The sequence below is a fragment of the Eublepharis macularius genome, chromosome 6, assembly GCF_028583425.1.
Source record: "Eublepharis macularius isolate TG4126 chromosome 6, MPM_Emac_v1.0, whole genome shotgun sequence".
NCBI lineage: Eukaryota > Metazoa > Chordata > Lepidosauria > Squamata > Eublepharidae > Eublepharis > Eublepharis macularius.
This window is the reverse complement of record NC_072795.1, coordinates 14,188,833-14,207,931: the sequence shown is the minus strand read 5'-3', so window position 1 is coordinate 14,207,931 and position 19,099 is coordinate 14,188,833. Positions and strand designations below refer to the sequence as shown.

The following is a 19,099-nucleotide window of genomic DNA, read 5'->3' as shown; positions in this document are numbered from 1 at the left end:
GGGAGGGCGGGCTAAAAATCCAATAAATAAATAAATAAATAAAAATTAGTTTCTTGCGTAAGATTTAATCATGCCATTAATTATCAAGTCTTGGTATCTATTGATCTTAGGCTTTCCCCGTGGCACATTTTTTTCCAAGTTGAGTCGGGTTAATCTTCACACGTGGCATTAATGAAGAAGAAGGGACACCCTACAGCTGATGCAGATGCAATCCAGTATTTTTCCTGTATTTCTTTTATTTGCTGGAATGTATTTATTTAAATTTTCACAGTCAAGTGGTTTTAATATACCTCCTTTTTATTGCTTTTGGCCATATAAGAAAACACAATAGAACCCTATTATGTAATCCCCCTGAAAGTATCAAAGATTAGTCAGGTTTGCCATCAGAGGGGTCCAATATCAATTATATGTTTGGAAGCACAATACTTCGACGGGTTGCGAATATGGCAGTCAAATTCTTAACAAGGGCTTCCTGCAGTGAGCTTGTATTTAGGCTTGCCATTTTGTTACTGGCAGTAGACAATTCCCTGCCCTCTATCCTTTGCCCTTGATAACTGAGGAGTGGGAGAAAATGGGGGGTGACGGTGGAATGGCATTGATGGACTTGCTCTAGGAATTTTCCACCGTTTCTATGGTCTTTAGCACAGAGATCAGGAGAACTTCCTAGAGTGTCACCTGGAAATGATGTCACTTCCTTCTGAAACTTGTCCCTCCCTAGGCACTGCCCCCCCCCAAACCTTCCAGCATTTGCAGGTGTGGAGCTGAGAACCTTTCTCTCACAAGCCAGAGCACATGCCATCAGTTGGGCCCTTCTGTGGCAAGTTTTCTTTCCCCAGGATTAGCAAAGGCAAGACAAACGGCACAGAATAAATAAATGATTCAAAACCAGACAAATCACGCAAATGTGCACAGTTTATTCCGGCCACAGAATAAATGGAATCTTTTGGTTACTCAAAAATTTACTCACCACATCATTTTTGTGATTATTTTTCTCTCAGCAGTACCTTGCACAAATAAACCCCTAGAACTGAGGCAACATGTTTCTCTCTTTAAAAAAAAAAAATGCTTTACATTTGATTCCTTTCTAGAAGCCTTATCCAGGAGGACACAGACAAAACAGTGTCCTCCCTTAAACCACCAGCAAGCACTCCGGTCTTACAGCATCTCAGGTTTCACTTCCTCTCAGCAGCTGCCCTCGCCTAGCCCTGCCCTGCCTTCTCATTCTTTTACCTTGAGGGAACCCAGCAGAGCCACATATCAAGGTAAAAAGAACGCTCTGCAGCTTTGCAAAACGGGGTGGTGGTGGTGGGGTGGGTGGGTGGTTTGCCCTATCAGTCCTTATACAAGGAGGTTCATCTGGTGTCGCAATGCAAGTTTGGCTTCTGACTCCCCGCAAAGTAATTGCTATTGCGGAACCAGCAAAAGCAGCCCTGGAAGTCTGGTGAATGCAATATTGAGTGATTCCGCACACGTTGGATAATGCCCTTCCAATCCTCTTCATAGATCATTTGGAATGGATTTTTTTGTGTGTGGAACAAAAAATCCACCTCAAATGATTGATAAAGTGCATTGAAAGTGCATTATCCAACGTGTGCGGAATCAGCCACTGTCGAGTTCATGGAACCATCCGGTCTCCTTGAGTGGACTCTCAAACATCGGGACTAATGAGGTTCTCTTTCTCGATTACAGCGATATGCTAATAGCATAAAATCACATCGGAGTTTTGCTATTTTGTGTCATGTCAGACTCCACGTAAGTAGGGGGGCTGACTCCAGGTTGAGAAGTTCCTGGAGACTTGGGGGTGCAGTCTAGTGAGGGTGGGTTTGGGGAGGGAAGGGACCTCACCAGGGTATAGGTAAAGTAAAGGTAGTCCCCTGTGCAAGCACCGAATCATTACTGACCCATGGGGGGACGTCACATCATGACGTTTTCTTGGCAGACTTTTTTTATGGGGTGGTTTGCCATTGCCTTCCCCAGTCATCTACACTTTACCCCCAGGAAACTGGGTACTCATTTTACCCACCTCGGAAGGATGGAAGGCTGAGTCAACCTCGAGCCAGCTACCTGAACCCAGCTTCTGCCGGGATCGAACTCAGGTCATGAGCAGAGCTTGGACTGCAGTACTGCAGCTTACCACGCTGTGCCACGGAGCTCTTCACCAGGGTATAATGCTATAGAATTCACCCTCCAAAGGGGCAATTTTCTCCAGAGGAACTTATCCGTGTAGTCTGGAGACCAGTTCTAATTCTGGGAGATCTCCGTGCCCAGTCTGGAGGTTGGCCACCCTACCTGTGACCACGCTAGACTATCAGCTGCAGAGACTGAGAAATGCCCATGCCCCAGACCAGAAGCCAGGCAGTCACACAGCGGCTGCTTCCCCCCCACCCCTTACTCAGCAGCTCTTCCAGAGTTTGGCCCAGTGCCAGGATGACATAGTACGTTCTCAGGGCTGTGCCAGACATCCCTTTGGCAACAGAGAGATAATTTAAGAGCATTGCGTAAGTCAATGCCACTCGGAAGAAATTAGATCCATTTATTTGTTTTAGCCTGTCTTATCAGGGGAGGTAACAGAAGCTTTCAGTGAAACTGAGCCTGCAATCATCTCACATTTGAAATCAGTCTTGGGACATTGGCCCCAAATTTCCTTACTTGTTCCCTCCATATAACCAGTCTCTGCCATTGGCCTTATAGAAGCACCCTCCCTGCCAGCCCCTTGGCAACCCACAAGCTACTCTGATGTCACAGAATAGCTTCCTTAGGAAGAGGGGCCCAAACTAGGAAAGGTAAAAGAACCACCATCAGTGCCATCCTAAACAGAGTTCCTCCAGTCTAAGCCCAATGAAATCAGACTGGAGTAACTCTGCTTAGGATGGCACTGAGAGTCTAGGAAAGAAGAAGGCAACAGTTCAAAGGAAGGGTGAGAAGCCATGTAGCTAGGAGTGGAGGCACGGAGGAAGCAAGGAGCAGAGCGGAAATGGCCTCTGGGAAAAGGGGCCACAGATGGCAAGTGGACGATGAGGAAGTTACAGTGGCCAAGCACACACATGGGAGCGTAGTGGCTGGATCAGGCCTCTACTCCAAAAAGTATCAAGCAGTAAGTAAAGAATAGCAGCGCCAAGGAAGCCAAAACAAGGGAGTGAGAAACAGTTTGGTAAAAGCTCCGGTTTATAGGAGTAGGTAGGTCAAAGGGAACGTGACACACAGGTGCATCCCGACAGCCCGGATTAATTCACAGGGAAATACCTTCTGTACTTCCTGGACATCAATGAGCTCACGAGTGTGAGGCAAAATCAGGTGCAGAGCAACCCTATCTCCTGGCCCTGACCTGCTCACAGCAGCACCTGCGTGCTTCTTTCAGCAACAGAATACTAGGATACATTGATGTGGAAGTTACCTGGAGGAGCTGGATGAATTCATCGGTGCATGGTACACGCTCTCGGTGATTCTTTGGTGCAGCTGGCTTGCCTCTGTGAAAGGAAAGGAAAGTGGGAGACACTTGAGTAAACTTCTCTGCATCTGTGTGCACACACGGGGGCACTAGGAACACTTGTGCTCTGCTGTTGGGAACTAGTACGGCACAATCTTCATACCAAACGGGCTGTTGCCGAGGAATTCACTCCAGGCAGTGTAAGTAGCCAGCAATATGTCACGGTATCAATTGTCCAAAGAGTGGAGGCTGCATGAGTCCCCCATCAAACCTCTGCAGTCAAGACAGGTCTACTAGCTTCCCACCATCTGATGACTGCTTTGTGGGAGGTAGGGAGGGGGAAATGTTTGTTTAAATTCAACCGTGGTTGTTATATGGATTGAAATTACCTGGGGACGCTCAAGTGCAGGATTTTCTGTGGGGTCTTCAATTCACATGCACGCTTGGCGCACGTGCATGCCGCTTTCATGGGAACTCCTGTCATAGATGCCATCTTGCACATCTGCCATGCATGTATATATTCTGTGTTATGTGCTGATCCTCTGAGGGCATGGGAAGTTTCTTATTGATGCTAAGATAGTGGGTTATCTTGCAAGTATTTACTTTCTCTTTCCCTGCCGCTTTGAGCAAGTGTCCTTGAAGCTGGCTGGAGATGTATCCCTCTTGGGAGCTGAGCTGATTTCATTCTTTGCTCTGTCTGGCCTAAACCTATTTTCTCCCCTCCACCCCCCCACCCCCGCTGGCTCCTTCACACTAGAAATTAACGGTCACTGTCCTGAAAGCGGGAATCTTCTCTATAACCAGGGGTCATTTCATAGAAAAAGAGCTGGAGGAACTTATTAGCATAACTTATTAGCATAACTCATTAGCATATGCCACGCCCCTTGACATCACCAGAAGTGTGTCATTAGTATAACTGATTTGCATATGCTACACGCCCTGACATCACCTATCCTGGCTGTTTTGGACCCAATCCTGACCATTCAGGGCCAAAATTGGGCCCAAATTGGGCAAAAAGGGGCTGAGAATGGCTGAAAAGGGGCTCAAAATGGTCAGGAACGGGCCACTGCTGAGTGGGAGAGTAATCCACCACCCGTCAGAGGCCCAATCTGGGCCGTTTTGGCCCCAATCCAGGCCGAAACAGGCCCCAAATGGCCAAGAGGCAGGTGGGCGGGGCCACCTGACATGTGACCTCTTTCGGGAACTGCCAGAACTGCGTTCTTGTGCATTCCCCCTCAAAATGAGCCCTGTCCATAACTAACACTACCAACCCCATTTACATCACTTCTGCCAATCCCGTTGTTTGAGCACCTTGAACTCGATGGATCTTTAATAAAGTTACTTCAACCAATACACCTGTGTGATTGCTGTGGAGAACTTGGGGGATCTACCTGCCAGGGACTGACAGCTCCCTTTGTATGACTGCATCTGTAAGTGACTCCATGAGGCAGAGCGCCAATTCAGCTCTGTTTTCACTGCAAGAACAAGTAATTTAGGCTCCTTTGACTTGCCAATTTGCATTTCTTTAAGGTGTGAGAAAGTGTCAAGATCTGCATTTTAATGATTGGATGTGGGCGGAACTGGGATACTTTTAGCAGTTGAGGAGGAACTGATACCGAAGGTGTGAATGTACTTAAGTGGAGCAAATTAAAGTGTAACTGTGCGAGCGACTACCTGGGAAGTTGGAGGGGGGACACGTGAAACAAGGTTCACTTGAGCATCCCTAGGTATTTCGTAACATGTAGTTCCACCCTATGTGACAAGATAGGCTAAGAAAGAGTGACTGACCACGACACCCCCCCCCCCCCCGATTCTTTGTTTTCGTTCTAATGGTCTGGTAAAAAATGCTGGAGCTTTAGCAGCCTTGGATGGTAGGGTTGCCAGCTCTAAGTTGGGAAATTCCAGGAGACTTGGGGCATGAAGCCTGGAGAAGGTAGGGTTTGGGGAGGAAAATGACCTCAGCAGGGTATAATTCCATAGAGTCCACCTTCCAAAACATCCATTTTCTCCAGGGGACCTGATCTCTGTGGCCTGGAGATCAGTTGTCATTCTGGGAGATCTCCAGCCACCACCTGGAGGCTGGCAACCCTATTGGATGGGATAATTCAAATGGATGCACTTTCTTCTCCCCCACTCATAAACTTGGGGGATGGGCAGTAAGCACAGGACTGGCAAAAGGAAGCACTGCTTCGCACATTGCTCAACCTGCTTCTACATGGAAGTTTTGCTGGGTTCATCTTGGCTTCATTTCAGTCTTTTTCAGAACATTGACAGAACATTTGTGTGTTTTCGGGCTTTTCCCTGCCTTTGCTGAGGTCTTTCCCAAACCTGCTTTGGCATGATCCTTCCTGTAAGATCATAATCAAAGCAGGTTTGCATGCCACATGAATGAGAAAGTATGAATTTTCGAACCTCTTGTCCACATAGGCGCCATTTTACTGCTGGTATCCCCTTACAGCTGCCATTCCCCCTCATGCCACCGGAAGGCTTTCCAATGGCTTTTAAAAAAAATTAGCAGTTGCAGTTGCTGTATTGTTATAGCAATATTGCTATATTGTTATAGCAATATAGCAATATAGCAACTACCAGGTTTTTTAAGCGGACAAAAAGCCTTTGGTGGCATAGAAGAGGAATGGCGGCCACAAGAAGATGACTAAGGAAAACCCTGTTTGCATTTTCCATTGCCACTGTAAATGCATCTGCATTCTCAGCAGCGATGAGCGTACAATGAGAAGAGGGTAGCCAGCTCTCCTGCTGAGGTACGGTAACGCCTGCCTGCTCCTGATGCCCCCTGGCCCCACTCACCTGGCTGGTGGGGAGAAGGATACCCAGTGGGGGATGTGCTTGCGTGGTCCTACACTCACTCCTCGTGCCAGAAAATGGCACCAGACATGGTGAGGGCCACTGGCTTAGACAAATTAGACAAATGCAAAGGGAACAAACTAGGGTTGCCAGCCTCCAGGTGGTGGCTGAACATCTCCTGGAATTACAGCTGATCTCCAGGCCACAGAGATCAGGTCCCCTGGAGAAAATGGCTGCTTCGGAGGATGGACTTTGTGGAATTATACCCAGCTGAGGTCCATTCCCTCCAAAACCCTGCCCTCTCCAGGTTTCACCCCCCCCCCCCAAATCTCCAGGAATTTCTTAAACCAAAGCTGGCAACCCTAGAACAAACCCATCTGCAGGCATTACTAAGAAAAATCTGTAGGCATTACAAGAAAAATGTAACCTTCATTTTCAGAGACAGTTTGTCTCTGAACACCAGATGCTTGGAAGACAACAGGGGAAGCTAGTGGCCTTTATGCTAGGTGGAGCCTGAAGTTCTCTCTGAATTAAAGCTGATTTCCAGACAGGGTTTCCATGTTCTCTTGCCCTCCTGGGGGAAGGGGGACCCAGCACTCACCTTTTCGTCACTCTTTTGCTGCTCTTCACACGTGCGCAAAGCACACACATGCTCCGGGGGGGGGGGCAATGATGTCACTTCCGGGAAGTGACATCATTGCCCAGGCCTAGGAACACATGCTCACCTTGCAGTGAGCCGATTTGGGGCCAAAATCGGCCCTCTGCGAAGTGCAGAAGCACTCTTGGGGAGGGGCCCAGGGGGGCCTGTTTCCATGCCTTCCCCCCTGCCAGCCACATGAGTGGTAACAAGGGGGAGGGTGGGAGTGGGGGACCTCCTGCCCCAACCATGGGACCGGGGATCCCTATCTCTAGACAACGTATTACTTCTGCTGGGGAAAAAATGGCTGCTTTTGAGTGTGGACTCTATGGCATTATATCCCACTGAGCTTTCTCTCCTCCCGAAAACCAGCCCTCTCCAGGCTCTACCCCCCCCAAATCTCCAGGAATCTCCCAACCTGAAGTTGGCAACCCTACCCTCTTTGTAAGCTTCCCTGAGACATGCAGTTGGCCACTTTGGGAAACAGAAGGTTTGACAATAGAGCTAATATATATCAGGTTGCAAAAAACATGACTCTTCTCTACAAGTCTGAAGTGGTACAGCCTTTACTACCTCAAGATTCTAACAACTCCTTCTGTTGCATGTGTAGGCCAGGCCCAAGCCTGTGTCCTTCAAAGCATTTGGGAAACGATGTATTGTCGAAGGCTTTCACGGCCGGAGAACGATACAGCCCGGAAAACCCCCAACAACCATCATTTGGGAAACCTCTTTCTGTTGACATGGATAAGGTGCCTCCTCTTGGGAGCAGTGTGTTGTCCAAGGAGCTGCCCCACCAAGAGGCCCGCCTTGCATTTGCAAGCTGTGAGTGACTGAAATGTTTGCATATTTATGTCAATACAACATTTGACGAAAGTTTCACATGGCTCAGAGCTGAAAAACAGCCCCTTGTTGCTGAAATGGGGCATGGGTAGCTTTGAGTGATTGGGAATGTAATGACTATGGGCCAAGCTACAAGTGACTAATGACACTTGAACGGCAAGTGGATTGAGTGGAGAGCAAGTGGAGGGCAAGTGAACAGGGAGGTATACACTTGCTGTTCAAGTGTCATTCGTCACTTGTAGTTTGGCCCTATGGCAAAATCCTAGTCTGCATACTATAGGAAGTACCAGTTAGCCCAGAGCAGAGACAGACTGGGCTGTCAAAATGGCCGAGGAGGAAACCAAGGGGCAGCTCAGCTTAGAACTGGCACTGCGACCGGTGGGGTCGAAGCCAAGCGGACCGGTGGTGCTGCTAGCATTGTTGGGGCTCAGTCTGGCTTGCTCTTGGCTGGCTATAGCCCTCCAGGGAGTTCCCCAGTAAGCCCCTCTATACAGAAGAAAAAGCACCTACTTTTTCTATTGCCTGCATTTTGAATTTAGTAGCGTGGCATAAAACAGGAAGCGTGGGAAGCTAGCTACAAACACACCCACATTTGGGGAGTGGAGAGAAGAAAGCGCTCTCTGCTATTAAGCCCTGCTCGGACGCCATAAAACAACATTCTATAAAACAGTCCTCGGACTAAAAACAGACTGTACAAAGAGCTTTAAGAAGATAAAAACCCCTCAGTCAAAAAGCTGGATAAAAAGTAGCGTTGCCAGGTCCCTTAGGGCTCAAAGTGGGGTATGGGGGAGCCCCGGGGCACGACGGAAGCACCCCTGGAGCGCTTCCATGTTGTGCTGGAAATGACAGCATGGGCGTGCACTCCAGGGGTTTCTTGGCCTGACCCCATACTTTTGCCCCTCCCCTGGCCAGGCAAGTGAAAGGTGGTGGGGCAGAGGCTGGGAGCAGGGGATCCCCCACCTCCACCATGGGGCTGGTAACCCTAGTAAAATATATATTGGCCTAGCAACGAAAGGACAGTAAGATAAGCATATAAATGAATGAATAAATAGATAGGTGAGCCTCAAGGGGAAGGCTATAGGGTTGCCAAGTCTAGGATGGGAGATTTCAGGAGGCAGCCTGGAGAAGGCGGAGTTTAGAGAGGGGAGGGACCTCAGAGGGGTATGATGTCATACAGGTTACCTTCCAAAGCAAACATTTTCTCTGTCATCTGGAGATCAGTTGCAATTTTGGAAGATCGGCAGGCCCCAAGTGGAGGTTGGCAACTCTAGGTAGGCACTTCAGACGTGAGGACCAACGAGAAAACCTTGTATGTGGTTACCGTCTCTGCCCTCCAGAGCGGAGAATGAGGCTCGGTAAAAGCATCTTAATGAGAGGGATGGACAATACAGGAGGAGGTGGCGGTTCAAGAACTCCGGCCCCATGCCGTTTAGGGCCTTAAAAGAAGGAACCGGCATTTCGATTTGTGCCTGGAAACTGACGGGGATCCATGGCAGATCTTCCAGCACAGGGATTATATCACAGGGATTATTTCAGTCGGGACCAACTGAAAAATTTCGAACCATTTTCGAAGCCTCACATGACGCCACGGCTGGCTCCTTCTGACCCCCCTCCCCCTTTAAAGTGGCTTGTGTGAGGAAGCGAGAAAGGCAGCTGGCAGGGACTCCTCCCGCTTTGTAAGCACACACGCACACATCATCTGCACACGGGGCTGAAGGAGGTAGCGATACCCGTCTTTGCGTCACCCTCAATCCCTAAACTTCAGAACCGCACGGCAGCCACCCTTATAAGGATACTTGAATCCTAACTGTGGCAGGCAAACCAGGTCCTGATAAGAATGCTCTCAGGTCCTGATAAGAAAAGCTGCCCTCAGCCAGGAGCACGGGAGAGAACAGGAGTTCCTTCCCTCCCGCGCAGCTGGATGCACCTGCTCATTTCCATAACCAGAAAAAACATTCACTTTTTCCTATCCTGAGCAGGTTAGAGCTGTTTTGTGTCCTTGGCTGCACAAGTCTGTTCAACACCCCAGTGTGTTTTCCTGCCATTGGGAAGTGAAAGCTGCATTCAGCAGCTGGAGAATTTAGGCAGTGGGTGGCAGTTTGTAGGGGAAGCCATGCTGTCAATTGCTGGGTGATGAATACACTTATTTTGCTAAGGGACAGATGTGTCAGGGTCTGACTATGTTTTATATGTCTTCAAACCGAAGAGACTCCATTTTAATCTTGTCAGTATTTTAAGTGCTTCTGTTGCAGGTGGCAAGCAGTTCACTGGAACATCACGGAGAGAAGAGGAATGTTATGTCTACAACTTTTCCAGCCTTGGGAAGCTTTCACTTTCTCACCCTCGGGCCGTTTGTTTTGAGAACTGTGGGGGAGGATGGGGCCTACAGAGGATTGCTATTCTGTACCATTGCTTTTGCCTGTCATTCGTAACAATACTCATGTATCAGCCAAGATCATTGTATCTTGGATACTGGACTATAATGGTTGTTTATATTCAGTAAATCTTTTGAAACCAATGGACTCATGTCTAATTGCAAGAGGTAGTCTGGATTGCAACTTTTAGTAAGCCATTGTCTGACAAGATGGAGGTGAGGTAGAGGGAGAAATACTAGTGTTTATTGCAGGGGTCTCCAACCTTCTTGAACATGTGGGCACTTTTGGAATTTTGAGAACCGGAAGTCGGCACCACAACAAAATGGCTGCTGTGGGTGAGGTGAGACTTCACAAAATGGCTGCCAACAAAATATTGGGAGGCTCCACAAAATGTCAGAAGCCTGTGATAGAGACAGCTGCAGACACAGAGGCCAGGCTTCCTAGGCTCCAGCAGCTTTTACTCCAATGAAGTGACCGAAAGCCAGAGTTAGGTCAACGCTTTGGAGAAAAGATGCTTTGGAGAAGAAGGAAGTGGGCACCACCAGGAACTACACTGGTGGGGACTATGGCACTCATGGGCACCACATTGGGGAATCACGAGACGGCGGAATTGCTCATACTCTGTTGTAAACTTGCGTTTATTTACCCTATGGCATTGTTCACGGAAATGTCCTTGATATTGATTGTACTGATATTGTATTGATATTGAAAGACAGTTTGGTGTAGTGGTTAAGAGCGCGGGACTCTAATCTGGAGAACCGGGTTTGATTCCCCACTCCTCTACTTGAAGCCAGCTGGGTGACCTTGGGTCAGTCACAGCTTCTAACTCTCTCAGCCCCACCCACCTCACAGGGAGTTTTGTTGTGGGGATAATAATGACATACTTTGTAAACCACTCTGCGTGGGTGTTAAGTCATCCTGAAGGGCGGTATATAAACTGAATATTATTATTATTATTACTAATTTCACACTATGACTCAATGAGAAAGGAGAACTATAAATAACAAATAAACAGACAGACAGACAGATTCAATTTATATGCTGCTCTTTAGGACAATTTAATGCCCACTCAAAGCGGTTCACAAAGTATGTTATTATTATCCCCACAACAATCACCCCGTGAGGTGGGTGGGGCTGTGAGAGCTCTGAGAGAGCTGTGACGGACCCAAGGTCACCCAGCTGGCTTCAAGTGAAGGAATGAGGAATCAAACCTGGCTCTCTGGATTAGAGTCCTGCTGCTCTTAACCACTACACCAAACTGGCTCTGCTAAATCAGACCAGTGGTTCATCTTGTCCAACATCCTATTTCACACAGTGGCCAACCACGTGCCCTGGAGGATCAACCAACAGGGCACAGAGGCCAAAGTCTTCCTCCCCAAGGTTTATTGCCTCCGAATGTGGATGTTCTCTTCAGTCATCAAGGCCAGTAACCACTGATGGACCGTAAATCCGTCTAATCCACTTTTAAAGCCATTCTTTGCATTGGGAGGGTTTGACTGATTCGATCACATCTAAGGCAGAGTCTGATACCCCATTATATTGTTTCTTGGATGCCCCGGCTGTTGAGTGCAGTGACTTACAGTGAGTAATCCACAATGAGCCTCAGGGAGAAAGGCAGACGATAAGTAACATAAATAAAACAAATACCTCTGCAAGCTTCCAGTTGTCCAGTCAGGACTCTCCTAATTTCAGAGACCCAGGTGTTTTTCAGCTCCACAGAAGCAGCCTGTAAAAATAGAACAAATGCAAATTGCAAACCAGGCGGGAAGCCAAGGAGAAGGACCCACCTAGATATCCTGACACTTATGTGGATTAATTTGGGCTGCCTTACAGCCTCGCCATCTTTCCCCCTTCTTTTCAAAATCTGCTTTCACAAAGTTCTCTTCCAAGCCAGGGCCAAGGAGAGAACACCCAAAGCGGAGTGTATTGCCTCGTCTCAGTCTTGGGAAGGAGTCTGAAAAGTCCATTGGACAGCAGTCGGAGAGCCAAGCTGCAAGACCAGGATGCCTACATTTCCCATCAAAACTTGAGGGAAGCTGACAAGTGTCCAACTAGTGTCAGGCGTCACTTATAGTTTGGCCCTGAGGCTAGGGTTGCCAACCTCTAGGTGGTACCTGGAGATCCCCCAGAATTTCAGTGCATCTACAGAGATCAGTTCTCCCGGAAAAAATGGCTACTTTGGAAGGTGGAATCTATGGCATCATACCCTTTTGAGGTCCCCCTCCTACCCTGGCTCCTGACCTCTCCTGGCTCCACCCCCAAATACCCAGGAATTTGGCAATCTGGAGCTGGCAACCCTATACCATACGGCCAAGGTGAAGGAGGGTGTTTTTCATACAGGGATGGGCTTGTGTAGTTTCTCTGTTGCTGATGTGGTGGCTGATAAAATGCAGCAGCAACAGGGCTTTCACGTGGTAGATTTCCCCACCGTTTCCTTGCTCCAGTCCCTCAGCTGCTGACACACCCTCTCCTAGGCTACCAGGGCGTTTGCAATTAAACAAAAATTGGCACAAATATATCAATATATCACTGTTGTAGTGCCAAATACATACATGCCCTGACTTGGATAGCCCAGGCAAGCCTAATCTTGTCATATCTCAGAAGCTGAGCAAGGTCTGCCCTGGTTAGTAATTGGATGGGAGATCTACAAGGAAGCCCAAGGATGCAGAGGCAGGCAATGGCAATCCAGCTCTGTTACAGCCAAGCTACAAGTGACGCCTGACACTAGTTGGACACTTGTCAGCTTCCCTCAAGTTTTGATGGGAAATGTAGGCCTCCTAGTCTTGCAGCTTGGCTCTCCATTTAATTAAAGTTTACAGAACCCTCCCTACACACACACACAGCAGCCAGGAAGGGGGGTGCCTGGCAAGAGCCCGACACCTGCACTCCCCTCCCGACCGCATGTTCTCCCTTCCATAGACTGTCACTCTGTAAACTTCTGTAAGCTGCAAGACCAGGACGCCTACATTTCCCATCAAAACTTGAGGGAAGCTGATAAGTGTCCAACCTGTGTCAGGCTTCACTTGTAGCTTGGCTCTCAGTCTCCTGCTTTGTAAACCCCACCAGGGTTCACCATAAGTCAGCTATGACTTGACAGTACTTTTTGCCACCACCATCATATATATTTAGGTTAAAGTAAGTTTCTTGACCCATCCATTGCAGAGACATATCTTTCCTTTTATATCTCTGCAACAGAAAGGGCTAGAGACATACTTTTTAAAATGAAAGCTAACCTGATGCACATATTGGTACATTGTTATATCGATATGATGATATTCTTGTGCTGTTTTTTGGAAAATCCAGGAGGTACACAAATGCACCAAGATACGGTGGGAAAACGAGAAAAAAAACGTTTCCCAAAAACATTGGACCTGGGGAAGAGAATCTATATGAAAATGGACGAGATCTCCCATTCATATTGAAAAAGCGGATAGAGGATGAGAGACAAATGCCCTAAGTGTCACACAATGATTGAATGTCCTTAACCTGTTGCTTTTACTGCCTGAGACATTGTATGCAAAACGCTTTGACATACAGACATTCTGTTGCAAATATGAATCAGGAACCCCTGTCTGTGGCTTGGGGGAAGTACAGCTGGAGGAAGGTTGGAAGGGCAGAGGGGCAGGGAGGGAGGAGTCAAAGGCTCCTCTTTCTCCTTAGCAAATCTCTTCTTCCTCTTCTTGTGTCAGAACGGATTAGAGTCAGCACAGCACGGCAGTTTAAGTGGCAGATTAGGTTCTCGGAGACCCACGTTCAAATCCTCACTCAACTATGGCTGATTCCGCACACGTTGGATAACGCACTTCCAATCCTCTTTATAGATCATTTGGAACGGATTTTTTTGTGTGCGGAACAAAAAATCCACCTCAAACGATTGATAAAGTGCATTGAAAGTGCATTATCCAAGGTGTGCGGAATCAGCCTATGATTCTCGCTGGGAGACTTCGGGACAAGCCTACCACACATCTTACAAAGTGGGCTCAAATTTACAGAAGCATATGCTGGAATAAAATCCTGTTTGTCTTTCAAGTGCCATAACACTTTCTGCCCCACAGGATTGCTGCGAGGACAGAATAAAGATGCCCTGAGCATCTTGGATAAAAAGGTGATAGGCAGATTTCAGCTGGGAATGTCCCAACTCGTGCAATTATATCTTAGGACATCCCAAAAGGGTGGGTGACCAAGATATTTCCCCTTAGGCAGTTTCTCTTACATTGCCCCTGTATCCCCCCACTATTATGCTAGTGGTTCTTATATAATTAAAAACTGAAATCAGATTTAAGGCAGCTGAAAATGTATGGGAAAGCAACAGTGTAGAGCACCTGAATGATATAGACTTCTTCTCTGCCGTTGTACCAGATCTCAAATTTCTTGTTATCCCCTTTGACGTTTTCGGTAATACCAACGGTGCTCATCTGTTTAAAAGACATGTAAAAGAAACAAGACGTTTTACCCTTCACCGTATAATCCATTACTTTGAGTCAGCGTAATGAAGTACATAAAGTCACCAAAACACAGTGATTTATTTGGTAAAGAGAAAGTGCCAAGTTTAAGCTAGCAGGGTAGCCATGCCCTGTTGCCTGTGGGAACCAAGTGCCCGAAATCCCAGTTTATAAATTAACTGATTTGTTGCCTGCCTGTGAACACCACACACGATTACTGCATTAGTAGCTTTAATGCCTTGGGATGTAACAGTCTCTTTCTGTTGAATAAGCAAAAGCTCTGTTTAAACAGAAGGGAATTTTTTATGTCTAAGGATAGGAGAAGCTTGTGTATTACAATATTGTGCGCTGCAATATTGGTATATTGTTATAACTATATTGGTAAGAAAATAGACAAAGAGATAAGAGTGCGAAATAGCCAGAGCCAGGAAGCAGAATGGGAAGAAGGAAAAGGAATCTAAGAAGAGGAATACAAGAGTCCCAGTTGCACATGGCAATGAACTGCACTGCATCAAAGAGTTTCTAAGTCCAGGACTTTTTTTCAGCAGGAACGCGGTGGAACGGAGTTCTGGAACCTCTTGAAAATGGTCACATGGCTGGTGGCCCCGCCCCCTGATCTCCAGACAGAGGGGAGTTGAGATTGCCCTCCACGCCGCTTGGTGGCGCGGAGGGCAATCTAAACTCCCCTCTGTCTGGAGATCAGGGGGCGGGGCCACCATCCATATGACCATTTTCTCCGAGGGCAACCCACTGAGTTCCACCACCTCTTTTCCCAGAAAAAAGCCCTGTCTAAGTCTATTGCTGCTGTACTCATGGATGCCTTCCTGCTTTGTACGTCGCAACTACAGAACATAAAGCCTATGATGCCAAGTATGAACACAATGCCTATGATGCAGTGTGATACCGAATGGCATATGCATGTGTAACCCTTGTGAGGTTAATTGGTTTAGCCCAGTGGGGTGGAGTCAGAAGCTAGAGGCAGGCTGCTGAGGGGGAGGCTGTTTGCTGGGGAGCTTAATAAATTATAAGCTCTTATTACCTTGAATAAGGTAATCAAATGTTGTATGTAAAATATGATTTAAAGTGGTATTTGTGTATTGTGTGTAGTTGGTGTTACTGGGATTGTATTATTTTTGCAGGGCTATAATTCCCAACAAGAAGACAGAAGCCCCAATTCCCAACAAGAAGTACAGCTGCTTCGAATGGATGAGAGAGGACTCATCACTTCTTGGATGTTGAACTGTTTGCCTTTTTAAGGACATTGTTGATTTGGAGGTTTTTTTGTATGGTTGCACTTAAGAGTTAATTTTTGTTAAAGTTGTATTTTATTAATGGTTAAAAAGTTTAAAAGGAAAAAAAAATTGTGAAAGTTGCTTTCTAAGCCCCATAGAACCCATGAAAAGAGAAGTTACACATGCACAAATGGAAATTCCACCAAGGATTTCCTCCTTAGGAAATGATGCCACAGCACACCCGCACATTCTCTGAATAAAAGTTGTCATGTTACATATTAAAAATCTTCCTCTTTGGAAAAAAAAAATCTCTGCGCATCTCTGCTCTATGTGGGACAGTGCACTCAACAGCCCAGACCATGGCTATGGCTCTGTCTTTGGGGTGACGGGTTGGAAGTCTCACTCGGTATGTCACTCATTTATTTCTTAGCAGATGAATTAGCCTCATTGCCTTAGATAAAGAGCTGACCCTCAGCATCCAGAGTGCACAGCATTAGCCAGAAAATGGTGCGTGGTGGGATGGCCGATAAAACCAGGCAGCTTCTCCTACAAGAAGTCACTCTTTCCACTAGAATCATAGGGTTGGCAGGGACCTCCAGGGTCATCTAGTCCAACCCTCTGCATAATGCAGGAAATTCACAACTACCTCCCCCCCACACACACACACACCTCCAGTGACCGCTGCTCCATTCTCAGAAGAAGGCAAAACACCGTCAGGATCCCTGGCCAAACTGGCCTGGGAAAACGGCTTTCTGACCCCAAAGTGGCAATTGGCATTACCCTAGGCATGTAAGAAGGGGCCACGAGAACTAAGCACTGATATAACCCTTGATGCCCCTGCAGAACTGTGCTGGTTACAAGGGGGATGCCAAAAGGAGTGTGCAGGTATATCAAAGATATAAGAAGCAGCCTTCTTTCATGGGGGAACGGTGGTCTATCAAGCCCAATACATTTCTGGCAAAAGCTCTCGAGGGTCTCAGAGACACTTCACAGACTGGGAAGCAGCAAACTGTAATCTTGCCATTGCTGGCAGGCTTTCAAGAGAGCCCCTGGCCGACATCGATACCTGTCGCTTGCTTGCAAACACTGGTTAGGGCAGTCACACAACTGTAGTTATAAGCCTAAAGGATGTGATGCATGAAGCATCTGAGACACTATTTGAGACCTTTTTCGCTGGAGAAGCCGGGCACTGAACTTGAGGCCTCATCATTAATGGGCTGTACAGTGGACCGCTGGTGTGATACCAGTCACTTATATGCTGCTCTTCTAGACAGATAAGTGCCCCGTTGTTCAGACTGGTGAATAACGTCAGTGTTATCATTATCCCTGCAATACAGCTAGGGAGCTGGGGCTGAGAGGAGTGGCTTGCCCAAGGCCACCTGCAGAGCTCATGACAGTGGTGAGAGTCAAACCAGCAGAGTGCTGATTCACAGCCCAACCACTTAACCACTACACTACCGCAGCTCCAAAGGGGCATCACATCCCCTTCCCACTTCCCCAGTGTTCAGTGGTGGCGGATGGAACCATCCTAGGAACTAACTCTGTGACCCATCCCAGCTTGGCTTCACATAAGCGTTCCGCCATTAAGCTATGGGCCCTCTTGCCAAGCAAATATTTCCCTGGATTAAACTGGGCAGGGACATGTTTGAGCAGGGCTCCGAGAGTCATACAGCTCACAAGACACACACATAGATTTTTTAAAAAATGATCTTTGAATGGCACCTCAGAGCAACGCCCTGATCCTGAGAAGGACTGAACGTTCCCACCAAAATTTCAGTACACAGCTTAACTCCTGCCTCAGGGTCTTTGTTTAGCAAGTCATACCACTTTATGAATCTGGAAATCTTTCCACCATAGCTGAGAAACTGTTTAAAAATCAAACACTCCAATTTTGCCAGAGGAGGTACACAAGAAAGGATGTCGAAAGGCCACAAACTCCAGCCCAGCAGAAAGAAGACTCAAACTCTGCTAAGTTCCCGAGCTACATTTTTTTCCTCTCTCATCTGGAGCCCGGGCAAAATTGCCCAACATTTGTTCCTCAGTCCACCCTGAATCCCAAATAAGAAGATGCAACAGCAAAACTTTAAAATGAGAAGTATGCATTTGAATAAAAAAAGAAGTATGCATTTGAAAAACCAGATCCATTAAAAAACAAGTTAATGGAATTGTTAGGGGATTTTTATAATCATATAGTTTTAGCGAATAGTTTGTTATAAGTTAAGCTTTCCTGAATGGACATTATGGAAGTGGGTCTTGGCGGCCTCATTCCAAATACCCTTTCACCTACTTTTATTTCACTGTCTCTCTCTAGAAATTGCAACGTGGGTAAAGATATTGAGACAAAGGGGTGTTTTGAATTTACAAGAGGACATAGCTCCGAAAAACCTTGGATGCTGTTGTTTTTACTAACATTCCTTTTATCATCTCACGACCGCACCCCTCTAGTTTTCCAAGAGATAACAAGAGATGCCAAAGAGGTGTTAAATGTCACCCCTTATAGTTTATATGACCTGTCAATTTTTAGAAATTACTGCCAACTTTTAGGATTTTACAGACTTAAGCTTGTCTTTTGTAACCTATCTTGCTATTGTAAACAATTTTTCTAATGAATCCGTTTGTAAGAGAATATAAAAGTGAGTGCCTACCTTGCAAGGTATGTACTTTGCCTGAGTTGTTCGAAGTGCATCAGTTTGAGTGTTTGCTTGGTCTATTGGGACACTAGTGAGAATCCTCTCTCAGGAATTAATTGGGAATAGAGACAATCTCGGCCGCTTCTAGAGACCGAAGCAAGACAAGGGGATGCCCAGGGGCTCCGATGGTCCATTTGCCCTTCTGCCTACAGAAGAAATAGGTCTGCAACTTGGATTTTCAGTACCGTAGTGAGAGGTACTTTTATTATATGCTGCTTCTCTATCCTGGAACTCCTAAATCCACAGGTAGAGATTGTAGGACAGTCCTGACTCAAGCTTGCACTGGGTCTCCAGGATCTGGAGGAAGTGAAAAGTGCCGCCGCTTGGTCTGGCCCAAAGAGGGAACTGCTGGGAGATTCAGTTTATCAATTGGCCCGAACGGGTCACATGACCCCTTATAAATATTTCTGAGCCAGGATTTGATGAGAGTCTGTTAATCTGAGCGACTAGATTTCACCAGGAAGAGGAACAGGGGGGACCTAGCAGCATATGTGATGGACGTAATTCCAATAAAAAAATCTTCTAGTGTCTGCTGATGAAGTGGCACCTGTAGGTGTATAAAGCACCAGAGGTCTTGGAGGCCTACAGGGGTAGAGTCCTAGCTTCATACTCCCTGTGGTACTAGATCAACATTGCCTATGCAGAGAACCATTG

The 19,099-nt window shown here is 46.9% G+C and overlaps 1 protein-coding gene across 1 annotated transcript in view; it reads right to left on the bottom strand.

The window, feature by feature from the left end:
• MCF2L2 (MCF.2 cell line derived transforming sequence-like 2) overlaps window positions 1-19,099 on the bottom strand; it is a 272,166-nt gene that overhangs the window by 40,177 nt on the left and 212,890 nt on the right. The window contains exons 22-24 of the mRNA XM_054982756.1: window positions 14,404-14,496; window positions 11,729-11,807; window positions 3,395-3,467 (exon numbers count right to left, since the gene is read on the bottom strand). Coding sequence (XP_054838731.1) covers window positions 3,395-3,467; window positions 11,729-11,807; window positions 14,404-14,496 — 245 coding nt within the window. The remainder of the gene's footprint in view (window positions 1-3,394; window positions 3,468-11,728; window positions 11,808-14,403; window positions 14,497-19,099) is intronic.